This window comes from Trachurus trachurus, assembly GCF_905171665.1.
Source record: "Trachurus trachurus genome assembly, chromosome: 4".
Taxonomy (NCBI): domain Eukaryota; kingdom Metazoa; phylum Chordata; class Actinopteri; order Carangiformes; family Carangidae; genus Trachurus; species Trachurus trachurus.
Genome location: NC_139898.1, coordinates 16,844,153 through 16,857,083, shown reverse-complemented (window position 1 = coordinate 16,857,083; position 12,931 = coordinate 16,844,153). Strand labels below are relative to the sequence as shown.

Genomic DNA, 12,931 nt, shown 5'->3' with positions numbered 1-12,931 from the left:
TAGCCAAAACCTGCTCATCTTTGTGTCTGCTTATTACATATATGTATGATAATGAAGCTTAGCATGTAAAATTACAGTGGAAAATTGTGAGAAATGTGTATAAAATTATGTTGAAGACGTTTCAGTTTGATTTAAAAGTTCAGCCAAAAAGTGGATATAAACTGATTTGTTTTCAGCAATGTGTATTAACAGTCTTCTGAATGATTTTTATTTTCATTTTTGCCTCCTGTTAGTGTTTATCAATATACATACTAATACGCTGATGGAGGCGCTAACATTATGTAACATTTTCATCTTCAATCACTGGCTCTTCAGGCTGTATGTGAACTTTGGTGACCAAGAAGGAGTTGGTCTGCCAACAAGTCATCGCCGCACTGTACAAAATGATCATCTCTCTCGCTCTCCCCCTCTCGCATTGTGTTTCTATGTCTCTCTCCCTCCCACTCTCTCTCTCTCTCTCTCTCTCTCTCTCTCTCTCTCTCTCTCTCTCTCATCCAACAGATGGCTAATAAATCATTTACCCAAATCAATTATTCATTCTTGCCAAAGAGCAAACATTTAGCTAACTGACACATAAACCAATATGCAGGGTGATGCTCAACTGATAACTAACTCCCATAAAGCCAGGGCATCATCAGGCTGTTGATATAAGGGTGATCTTGCATAACAACTTGTTTGTGAATGTAGGGGGGGGGAGTGTGTGTGTGTGTGTGTGTGTGTGTGTGTGTGTGTGTGTGTGTGTGTGTGTGTGTGTGTGTGTGTGTGTGTGTGTGTGTGTGTGTGTGTGTGTGTGTGTGTGTGTGTGTGTGTGTGTGTGTGTGTGTGTGTGTGTGTGTGTGTGTGTGTGTGTGTGTGTGTGTGTGTGTGTGTGTGTGTGTGTGTGTGTGTGTGTGTGTGTGTGTGTCACAGAGAGAGAGTAAAAAGGACAGATGAGGGGGGAGGTAAAATGAGAGAGCACACTGTGGGAGGCAGAGAGGCTTATATCAACTAAACCAACCAGAGCAGCAATGTAGGAGTTGCTCCACACAATTCCTTATTCTGTCAAGACAATCCGCTGTACACACTCACATACACCACCCACCGCACTGTGGGCCACCAGAGCAGTTATTTTAATTGATCGTGCTGCAGACTCACAGGTCTCCATAAAGAAGAGAGATGTGTGATGTGGTGTTTTTTTTTTTTTTAAATCCCCATAGGTATAAGCTGTTGGACTGTTTCCTTCCTTCTAAAGACGTGTGGACGCTGTGTACTGACTATATGTGCAAACCTTTGAAGGAAAAATACACCAATCACTGTGTGGCAAGATTATTTGATTTAGCAGAGACATTTCTTTGATATGTGAGCTGGATTTTACACTGTGCAACAAAAATCTGTCATCTGTCATTTGAAAAATCGTTGATCTATTGTTGTGAGCTCCTGGAGCAATTTAGTGCAATGGACAGACTGTACACCATATTCATCTTATTAGCCTACTGTTATTGTCAGAGACAGAAATATTTCTACCCTGGGGAAAAACTTCCCTTTAAAGTTTTTTACACATCTTTTACCAAATTCTTCCATAACTGCAATGTCTAAGCCGCTCGTGGAGATTCAGGGAAGCCTATAGAAAAAGCTCAGAGGACAGTTCAGGACAGTAGAAATCTACATCAGCTACTGCTGCAGCGTGTTTATACAGTATGTACAATATTATTGATTTAGTGACCTTTGAAGGAAAGTGTACTTCATTCTCTAGCGTTTGTAATGATATGACTTCAATCTTAGTTTTATCATGTCATGGTGTGTTTTAAAATTGTGCTTATTGCTGCTGTAGGGGGGGCAGCCTGATGCAATCTTGTGCAAACCATGCTGCTTGATACTTGAGCACTGAAACATTATGCCTTATAGTCAATTAATCTTTGTTGTGTATAGAAAAACTCCCAGATGTCACAGCTTATTGTCTCACCACTGTTTGGCAACAGATACGTACAGTAGCTTGCACAGACTTCCTCCAGCTGACCTGCAGACACACTACTCACCAGAATAGGCCTTTTTTCCAGCAGATATTTTGAGATATAGCTACTTCTAGGAAAAGCACTGGTTTAATTAATGGTATTGCTAACAAGTGCATTTAATTTAGATAAGAGAGTTTGAGAACATGCATTTGGACATTTAACTTGGTTGATTACACCTCTAATCGGGTCAGTTGGATGGTGCTAAACTGGGAATAACATGATGCCACCAAACTCAGACATGTCAGAGAGGCTTAAAAGTAAATGTTGAATTTGGTAGATTAAAACAAATTAGACAACAACTTTTTTTTTTTGCATAAATACTCTTTTGTCTCAGACAACATCTTATGATACACCAGAATTTATATTGTGGCTTCGAAGCTTGTGTAAACGAGTCATGATCCAAATCATTACAATAGTCAGGTGTGCTCACGTCATATTAGCAAGCAGCTTGACAGTGACATGGAGCATAAGTCACAACGTTATCGGTATCATGGCGTGGCGGTGTCATGACAGATTTGTCACACAGCAAGGGGCTGTCAGTTCTGCAGGGTATGTCACAGTTATTCACTTATCACGGCTGACAACTCAGACCGGGGCATCGGCTCAGTTCACTACAGTGTGTGTGTGTCTCACATGACGCCTGTAGACGTAGCATGAACAAAAATGTGTGACAGCCCCTACTGACTGAAAGTGATTTTATTAACTTGTTGTTACACCAGGCACCTGTCAGGTGTGTGTCGTCCTTGAGATCTATCAAGGTGTCCATGAGGTGACCACAAGGGTTCAATCAATCTGCCCCTCTCGACTATCTCACCCAGTTAGCCTCTGAAGTGCAACAGGAAGAGAATGTGAGACGTGCTGCTCCACCAAAGTATCTCAGAGTTAAGAAAGCTATGAAATACATGTTTTTACATTAAAATTTTTTACATTTAATTTTTGTTTGAGTATGAATAATATTCACCTCCTACACAAATAGAAAGCTACAGGTTATACTGTGAAAAACAACACCTGCAGAAGGAATATTTAATTAAATTTAATCTGTCTATACTGTCATTGTGACGCTCTCCGTGGGTAAATGCTGTTTAATGCCACATGAGTGATTCCATTTAAACCATAAAATAGGCCTAACCCTAATACAACAAATGCATAAATGAATAGTCCTGCAAGAGATGGAAGGAAACTACAGGGAGGAAACAAGTTGTCTGCCAAATTGTTCTTCTGCGCCAAATAAGCCATGTGTTGTGCTTCCCTTGGCTGATTTAAACCTGCCAGTTTCTGTGGCCAACCTTCACCTTCCCCGTCTCCGTCATACAGGGGGTGCCAACGTCCAGACGGCAGCAGTGTGCAGCATGGCTGTCACAGAGACGCTGGTAAAACACTGTGACGGAGAGAGTTGTAGGTTGCTTCATGCTTTGGCAACATTTTATTTTGTCCTCGTTAATTGGTGTAGTTACTATTACTGCCAATAGAGTTTTGGTGTATCTGACCAAGAATTCGCATTTGCCTGATCTGTTTTATCTCATTTTAATATATTTCTATTTCATTTACTATAGACTATGTATGTCACCCAGTTATTCCATTCCTCTTTGATAGAGATGAATTTACGACCATTAGAGCCTGTTTTAAACCAAAAGCCAGATAAAAAATATCCAAGCAGGAGTCAGGAGGTATGAAGTCAGTATTGAAATGTATTTTTTGTGTGTGTGTAAGAGAAAAAGTTCCAACTGGAAGAGGAGAGGGGAAGCAAACAGAGAGCCAAAGCCTGGCTTCTCATATTGTGGATTGGCAATCAGACCAGACCAGGTTCTCCTGAGGAGACGGGACATAACAGTAAAAATTCAGCAAGCTGCCGGCTCCCTGAAAATTAGGTTATATTTATTGTTGTTACTGGTTAATTTAGGTATTATACAGTATTTTATTTTATGTCTTTATATAATATAATTTAACTATCAGTCAGCTAAATAAATCAGTTTTCTGCAATATGAATCTGTCATATTTTTTCAATACCTTGGACAGCTCCACTGTGTACATGTAGTACTTCACTTCAATGTCTCTTTAAAGGACAAAAACAGCAACTAACAAAGAAACAATCACAATATTTTACACAATATTTCAAATATGTTGGTAACACCTCTATGTATGTTTTCCAGAGTGCATTAACTGGCACTGTACAGTACTACAGCGATAATGACCTCCAGATTGCAGCGCTGGACACAGACATTAGCTGTAATATTTCTCCCAAGCTTCAACACAGAGTATCTGGTCTTCCACAATGGCTTAACCATGGTCACAAACACAATTCAAAATGACACTGACCACATGATTTCAGACCGTAGAAAAAGGCTGGGTTTTGTCACTTCAGCTGAGCTTCAAGAGCATCCCTCTCTTAGAAAACACTCTTAACCTTTACAAACAGTCATTATTGGAAAATGGGGCCCAGGACATCCACTGAATAACAGCAGACTTAATGAGGAAGCCATTTTTAGACCCTCCATCCCGTAGTCTCCATAACAACTAAAGAGCAGCCAGGACTGACTAATGGTCTGAAGAAAGATGGAGAGATGGGGAAAGTGGGGGATGAAATGACAGAGGTAGCAGGAGGAGGAAGGAAAAAGAAAAGACAAAAAATGCGTAGAAACAAGAGCTTCTCGTAGAGTTGTTAAGAGCAGGGTGAAAAGGGTAAAAATCCACACAGAAATAGTTAGAGGTGTGAAACTCAAGACTAATTTCTTTATTTGTGTGGATGGTGGTGAGCTATTTTAATCTTTCTCTCCTTCTCTTTCAGTCTCTCAAGTAATTAAATCAGATGACGCGTTGTTGTGTCTCCCAACTCTATAGACAGGACTGACTCTCGCTACCCCATCACCATAATGCAACTGGGTCTGTGTTAGCTGTGTGATGATCGAGTATGCAATCATTGTAGAGCAAATCACTGCACCTAAAGACGCCTCTTCAATCACATAAACACTTGTGCGGCCTAAAGCCCATATCAATTACCTTAGAAATACTAAAAGGTACTGCCTTCATCATTGTCTTCTCAGCATCAAAGTGACTTTAATGAGTGTAATTACTTAGCAACCACAGTGCAGTTAAAGGCAGGGATGGCGATTCTGGAAAACGGTACTAGCAGGCCACATTTTGAAAATCAATTGATCAATCGATCAATTAAAGTCAAGAGTCCCAGCCCCTTTCGTTTCTCTGAAACAACACCTTCACCTTTCTGTGGACCTTCTCTCGCACACGCGAGAGGAGGGAGAGAGACGGCAGCTTGATTGGGCGTAGGCAGAGCTAGACATGAAGGCATCTGATTGGTTTTTCCTTTTCGGAGCGAAAACCATGGATTGGTCAGTCTTGTCAGTCCTGCAGCTGCCACAGAGGTCTGATTATTTTTGTTCCTTTTTCTGAATACATACAGTAATGTAATGACTATTCTCAGGATAGAAGGACCATTTCGCCCAGTATAACAAAACGTGTTTCTGAACATGATTACCAACCATAACTTTCAAGTTGCAGATATAATATGCTCTGCCATTCGCCCTTTATTATTCTTTTTTTCTTCTTCTTTCTCCATCTATCTCTGTCTCCCAGTCAGTAGACATCCAGGTGAAAGGGGAATAAATGTGTGTTCAGGTCACTGGAAAATGGAAAAACAGAAAAAGAGTCAGTAGTGCAAGTATAATTGGAGAGGGGATTGAGAACAGGTGAAGGAGGAGGGAGATGAGATGAGACGGGTTTAGGGACGGGGGAAGAGCAATGTATGAAGGTGTGGAAAAAAAAGAGAGAAGAGGGAGGCAGGAGGGCAGACTAATGAGGAAGCTTTCCATCTCCTCATCAGTCTGAGAGCTGAAGGCCACTGAGGTGTATTTACAGCATGGGAGGGGGAGGGGGGAGGAAACAAAACGAGACAAAGTAAAAATGGAACTTCTGAGGGACCCTGGCTTTGTGTAGCAAATAAAAAAATCAATGTGTTGTTGTTATGAGTCTATGACTGTGTGTGTGTTTGTTTTCTGTGTGTGTCCGTGCATGTGTTTGTCCGTGAGCTTTATGTCTCTCCAGCCTAAGGGTGTCCTGCCTTCCCTTGATGGAGCTGCTTTCTTTGTTCTCCTCCTAAATAACAGTTGTCACAGCCGTACTCCCACACACAGGGAAACAGCCAAAAGCCCCAAAAGCAATCCTCGTTGTTCTCTCTGTTTCCTCTGCCTGCTGCTGCAGACCCTCACATCTTGACACTCCGTATCTAAGCACTGCAGCCGTCCTCCAACAGTGTGTTTATGCGCGCGTGTGTGTGAGTCCCCCTGTTTGACGTAGCTCTCTTCAGCTTATAAACCGTAGAAATTGTAGCATTCATATGCATCTGCATCTGTACTGTATGACACTGGCGGTTATTGTGCGTCCGTCTCACTGTCCTCCGTTGTCTTAACCCCTGTAGGATCCTCGCCGCAGCAGGGGCACATCTGAACATCTCGGTGGACTTGAGGACCCTGAGGGCGGTGCGAGTACTTCGACCCCTCAAACTGGTCTCAGGCATCCCCAGTAAGTATCACAAAAACTATACAAAATTTCTTCTGATGACAGATGTAGGCATTATTTTCCACTTTCCTTTTCATTATTTTCCCTTCAAATTACAAACGCAAATGGTCCTTTAATGGTGTATACACATCCAGTTACAGTTTTAGTTCTCTTTGACTTTGAGATTACTTGAATACTTGAATTGGTTTTCAGAAATGTTGACTACTTGTTTTTATATCGACTGGGAAAGCAAGCCTTACATCATTACAACCTCTAATGAACCGACTGCATCACAAGTTTTTAAGAGGTTTGTTTTCACTGTGTGGTTTACTTCCAGGTCTACAGATAGTCCTGAAGTCTATAATGAAGGCCATGGTTCCTCTGCTGCAGATCGGCCTGCTCCTGTTTTTTGCAATCCTCATGTTCGCCATCATTGGCCTGGAGTTTTACAGCGGAAAACTGCACAAGACCTGCATACCAGTGCCAGGAATACTAGGTACAGACACACACACAACACACACTGTATGTATGTTAAATGCAGCACTGAAAGCATATTACATCCAGTACATGCAAAGTGATTCTTATGTATTCAGACAACACAGTATTGATATATCTTTACATTTTGAAACTCATTCACACAAAATAACCAATGATTTTAACCAACTTCCCTACAAAAGTTGATGTTTTCTATGACTTACTGTATGTACTGTATGTGCACAACACAACTGCACATGAACAGATATTCCCATCCACTGTTTCATACAGATGATGATATTTATAATTAGTGAGTCTGCTGAGTTTATTTAGACACTCATGCACACACAGACAATTTTTACACTACTCCATTTGTGATTGGAGCCAATAGTGACATCCTGTTATTACTGCTATTCTGATCTTTTTTATTCATCTTAAGCCAAGATCTAATTAGGAAACAGGAAATTGTCTCAACAGCTCTACCAAACACTGAAGGCACGGATGAAACAAAAGAGAACAATTTGTAGACAGGATCCGATATGTTCGTGAATAATGCATAAATGTGAAGCCATGAAAGAATCATTACAGAAGTATTTTTGACAACAAACTGAGTCACAGAACATAAAATCAAAGAGACGGGACTGAGCTAACTCTGTAGCCGGGGTTATTGTGCACTGTACCTTTATGTGTGGCTCTATGTCATGTATATTTACGTAGCTCTTTAGGAAACGGCTCTATTGTCATAATCACAACTGCATACACACAGCATGTACTGTACTCACAATGGCATGCCGGGCTGCACCTGGAGACTTGATCAAACCAAACATTTTTCAGTGTTGTCCTGTATAATTGAATCCTGTATAATTAAATCCAACAAATGCTTTGTGCCACAATAGCTCATTGTACATTCACAGCTGTCATTAACCTCCGAGCTGTGCCCATCACACTGAAGCTGAGTGGACAGTTAGATAACACAGACAGATTGATGGGACTATTTTCTGTCAGTGGATGGTCATGTTACTGTTCAAACAGGTACTTCCCCCTTCTGTCGTTGGAGTGTGATGGAGAGGTTTTTTATTTTACTCATAGGTCTCTAATTGCTTCCTGCTTTACACTTTGACTTAATTGGAGATTAAGCCAATAAGACATTGTTGAGGCCAATAATTCACTGTCACACAAGTGAAATGTCAAGCAATAATGATGGGCGTCATTGCTCACTGGGTATAAAGATTGGTTTAAACTTTGTATCTCAAAGCTAAAGACATGAATGCCAAAGATTTCTGCTCTTAAAATCTGTGAAAGTTGTGAAAGTTTGCTTTCAAATGGCGGTGATCAGTATGGAAGTAGGCAGATACAGTCATTGCAATGCATTGAATGTGGGAGGTTTGTTGTTGTCTAACTAAGGAAACTTATGTATGGCATGCATCACACTGTAGTTTTGCACTTATTTTTCTCCATTTTTGCATCTCTATGTTCAGAAAACCAGACGGTGGACTCCTCTGAATATGAGTTCCCATGTGGCGTGCGTCAGTGTCCAGCCAAATACACCTGCAACAACACCTGGATCGGCCCAAATGATGGCATCACGCAGTTTGACAACATCCTGTTTGCTGTTCTCACTGTCTTCCAGTGCATCACCATGGAGGGATGGACCACTGTACTCTACAATGTGAGACAGCTCACACACAGATGCACACACACACACACACACACACACACACACACACACACACACACACACACACACTTGTGACACTTACAATATTTTTCAAAATTGCTGCAAATTATTGAGGTGCAGCAGTGTTTTGTTTCACTTTAGACTCAATTAACTCTAATGAACAGAAGCGGCCTGAGCTCTGGCACACTGATGGTTGTTGAGTGGATGTCTGCAGCCCCTGCATCCTCCACTCTCAGACTTTTTGCCTGTGGGTGGAGAACATGGGGGGGAGGTTACCGGTTCGTGATTTTTAGCGTTGAAACAGAGTGCCATGTTGATTTTCCTGTTTTGCTCTCAGTTTGCCATTTTTATTCACACAGCCGTGAGAAATGTGTAACCTCTTGGAACATGCTGCAAGGCCTGAATAGAGATTAGACTGCCCGCCTACTAGCTATGAAATATGGCACACTTAAGTATCTCTTGGAAATGTAATCTAAAATTAATGACTTTGTAAACATTGGCTATGTATGAATAAGAGCATGAGAAGGTTGAAAATAGCTGTGTATGTATAAGTATATGTTTATGAACATTTCAAATCCCCCAAAGTTGAACTAAAGTAAACAGGAAACATTGTGTATCATGTTGCATCTCACTGGGACATGTGTTCAAGTAACGAGCATTGAGACCAGTAATAATGTCATTTTCTGCTGCAGAGTAACTATCAGTAAGAGATGTGATGCTGCACCGTTCTTCACAGCGATGTCAGAGTGAAAGCAGCAGCCAGGCAGATGCACTCAGACAGTACAGTATGTAGGCAGAAAAGCAGGCAGTGGCACCATTTGCTAATTTGATGTAGCTGTAGCCTGTATGACCATTCGACAAATCAAGTCAAATCATGTTCACCTCTGGCTGCAGCAGAGCAGAATTACAAGATCCTGTTCAGACAGGAACACTAAAACATCATGTCATTGTAACAAGTCAGGAGAACACGTATTGCAAAAAAGAAAAATGGTCATCCTGGTAATGTGCCTGCACACTTTGGAAATTTGAAAAGATATGGATATACTATAGTCATTGAGCACTTTGATAGGAGAACTTGCCCATGCTTCTTCAAGCAAGAACAGAAATACATAAGACTCCAGTGAGCAGAGCCTGACCAGCAATGGAAAAACATAGTGTGGTTTGATGGATCAGGATTGCTGCTGAGATTGCAGATGGCAGGGTCAGAATCAACATCACAGACCTGTCTTGTGTCTACATTTCAGGCTGGTACGCTTTGGTCTGTAATACTAGTCAATCATTTCATTTCATTTTGATTTATTCCATTCATAGTATACATACTATACATGGTTGGTTGCACATATTTACATAATGTACACATAGTCACCATAAATGAAAAGGAGCAGGATGAAGAAAAACGTATAGTACCTGCCCCTCTCTATTGTTATAGTTGCATTGGCTTACTATCAACACCAATATTATACTCTATTTCAAAAAATTAAAGATGATGAAATAGTAACAAGAAAACAAACAAGCAAAAATAGCAGTGGACACCACTCGTCTATCTATCTTTTCTTTTTTCCCCTTCTTTTTCTCTTTGTCCTAATTCTTTTTTGTAGACGCTTATCTTTTCTTTTCTAAACATTTTCTTAAACTGAGATATGCTTATACAACTTTTCAGTTCCTTGCTTTGTGAATCATGATTCCAATGCTACAGCCTATCACAGTATTCTTTCTTTCCATGTGCATCCTTAATGACCACAGTTTACCATTCGATCCCAGCAAGATAATGCTGTCATGCCACAAAGTAAAAGTCCTCTCAAATTGGATTCATCGATGTGACGATGAGTTTTATGAAGTGCAGTGCCCAGTCACCAGATCTGAATCCACTGGATGTGGTAAAATGGCAGATTGACCACATAAATACGGAGCTGGCAAATCTGCAAAAATGATGTGATGCACAGTCATGTCATCTGTAGCAGAAAAGGAACATCTGCTCAGCATCTTGACAATGTTTTCTCTTTTACTTCAGATTGTTTCACGAAAGCAACAATCGTAAGCACACACTCAAGTGCTGAGCCGAGGTGTAATTTGTGGCCGGCTGCCTGCTCTTTCAGTTTTTTCATTGAGATGGATGAAGGAAGATGATTTTCCAGAAAAATTGTATGATGTCATTTGAGGTGATGCTAAAAGAGCTTCACAGATAAACGAGGAGGAGAAAGAGACACGACCAGCTGCTACTGTGCTGCTGACCACAACCACACAGACTGACTGCAATAATAATTACTGTAGTCAGTGTGATCAACATAAAGTACACAGTGGTTCATACAGTTTATGCACAAGTACAAAAAAATATGTTTTAGCAGACATGTATTTGTTTATGTGCACATGAAATCCCTGGAAAAAGCCCTCAAACTCTCACCGTATATACTCTCCCAGGTCCAGGTGCTTTAAAGTAGAGATGCAGCACACTGCTTCTATATTGGCTTCATACAGTGGTTGCTCACACAATACCTCCACTCTCCTCCACACTCTCTTTGCAAGGCCGGAGTAGATCAATACACATGATGTCTCTGTTCGAAGCCCTGCCCGCACTCACGCTCGAACCCTCAGCAGCCGCCCAAACACCTACACTCGTAGGTTTATTTCTGTCTTGCATCCCAGTGGCAGCCCCTGCCTGACTTGGATTTTACTGAGTTTAAAACTTTTTTTTGATGTTTCAGACCGACGATGCCTTGGGCCCCAGCTGGAACTGGCTGTACTTCATCCCTCTCATCATCATCGGCTCTTTCTTTGTCTTGAACCTGGTGCTGGGAGTCCTCTCTGGGTAGGTTCACTCTTAAGTACAAGTTCAGCCGGAGTTCAGTTTAAACTCATTAACTTTCCAGCCCCTGATTGCCAGACGGAGACTATGTCCCAGTTAAGGAGCAGCTGCCTATTTGTGTCTCAGAAGTGCAGCGTGTTGCATGTCCTTGATGCTCCTTATTTGCCATTGCAGCCTGTTACATTATGGTCAGTGGTTAAATGGTGCATCCGGTCTTATCTAGTCTTTGTCAGTATAAATCATGCTATCACATCATATTCGTAAGGTATTTAAGTGGTTATCAGTCTCTATGAAATACACTGCATGATCCAGTAAAATAATGACTGCTGTAGAACTTAAAGGTACCAAAGGATAAATTACTTTCTTTGTTCTTCTTGTCAAACACAAGATCCCATCCTAGAGCGGTATTTATTTATTCATTCATTGGTTTGTCTGTACATAAGAACTCATGAAAGAACTTAAGTCACTAACCTGATGAGGGCAAGACAGCCCAAAATATTTGATGAATAAAGAAGAGATGTACAAGAGGGACTCTAACCCTTGACAACGTTTGTAGACTTGCACTGAAACTCTCACTCTTCTTTATCACAATTTTTGTTGATGATGAAAGTTAGAAATTGTTTTATAAACATTATGAACATGTTGTATACTGTATCACTGCCCACAGCATTACAGATACTTGGAAGTTATAGTATGGTATATTGATGTGGCCACCATTACAAATTTAAAACTCTTAAGATTATGGGGTTGTAAGCGGTGATGGCAACAACGACCTGTCTGAGAATCTTTTATGGCGAGTCAGGCAGCTGGGAGATTGGCTGGGGCTGAAGCCATTGCCAAGCAAATCCAGTTGCTTCAGCACATGGTGTCAAAACCTGCACAAGGTAATTCATTTTCTGGAAAGGTTAATGGGAGATCCATTGGCATTATCTCCAAAGTAATAGAGGAGACTCCTCTCCTCTCCTCTCCTCTCCTCTCCTCTCCTCTCCTCTCCTCTCCTCTCCTCTCCTCTTCTCTCTCCATCCCTCTGCCCACAAACTCCTGTACCCTCGAAGAGTAAATAAAGGATACTGCGGTTTGGTTTGTTTCCGCAGGGAATTTGCCAAGGAGAGAGAAAGGGTGGAAAACCGCAGGGCCTTCATGAAACTGAGACGTCAACAGCAGATTGAGAGAGAGCTCAACGGCTATCGGGCCTGGATCGACAGAGCAGGTGGTTGTAGTCCCAGTCACAGCTCAGTGGGACTTAATAATTTGGCTCCTGATGAGAAAAGGAAAATCAATATTTCACCATAAGCTGTAAGACTAATCCTGTCAATTATGGAACATATGGGACGCAGGACTATCTGATGCAACCTGTTATCTCCCAGCTGTTACTTGTGCCACAATTGCACTACAAATAGTTTCCACACAGACACTAGTATATCTCTTCCCATCTGAGTTGTCACGTGCTGCTCATTTCTGTTCATACTGTACACT

General features: G+C 41.3%; 1 protein-coding gene across 1 annotated transcript in view; it reads left to right on the top strand.

Annotated features, from left to right (window-relative positions):
• The window catches only part of cacna1ea (calcium channel, voltage-dependent, R type, alpha 1E subunit a), a gene marked incomplete at both ends in the record, with an annotated part of 77,219 nt that overhangs the window by 37,721 nt on the left and 26,567 nt on the right, over positions 1-12,931 (top strand). Inside the window, 5 exon segments of the mRNA XM_083970279.1 lie at positions 6,421-6,524; positions 6,838-6,996; positions 8,453-8,643; positions 11,355-11,458; positions 12,550-12,665. Of these exon segments, the coding sequence (XP_083826405.1) occupies positions 6,421-6,524; positions 6,838-6,996; positions 8,453-8,643; positions 11,355-11,458; positions 12,550-12,665 (674 nt within the window).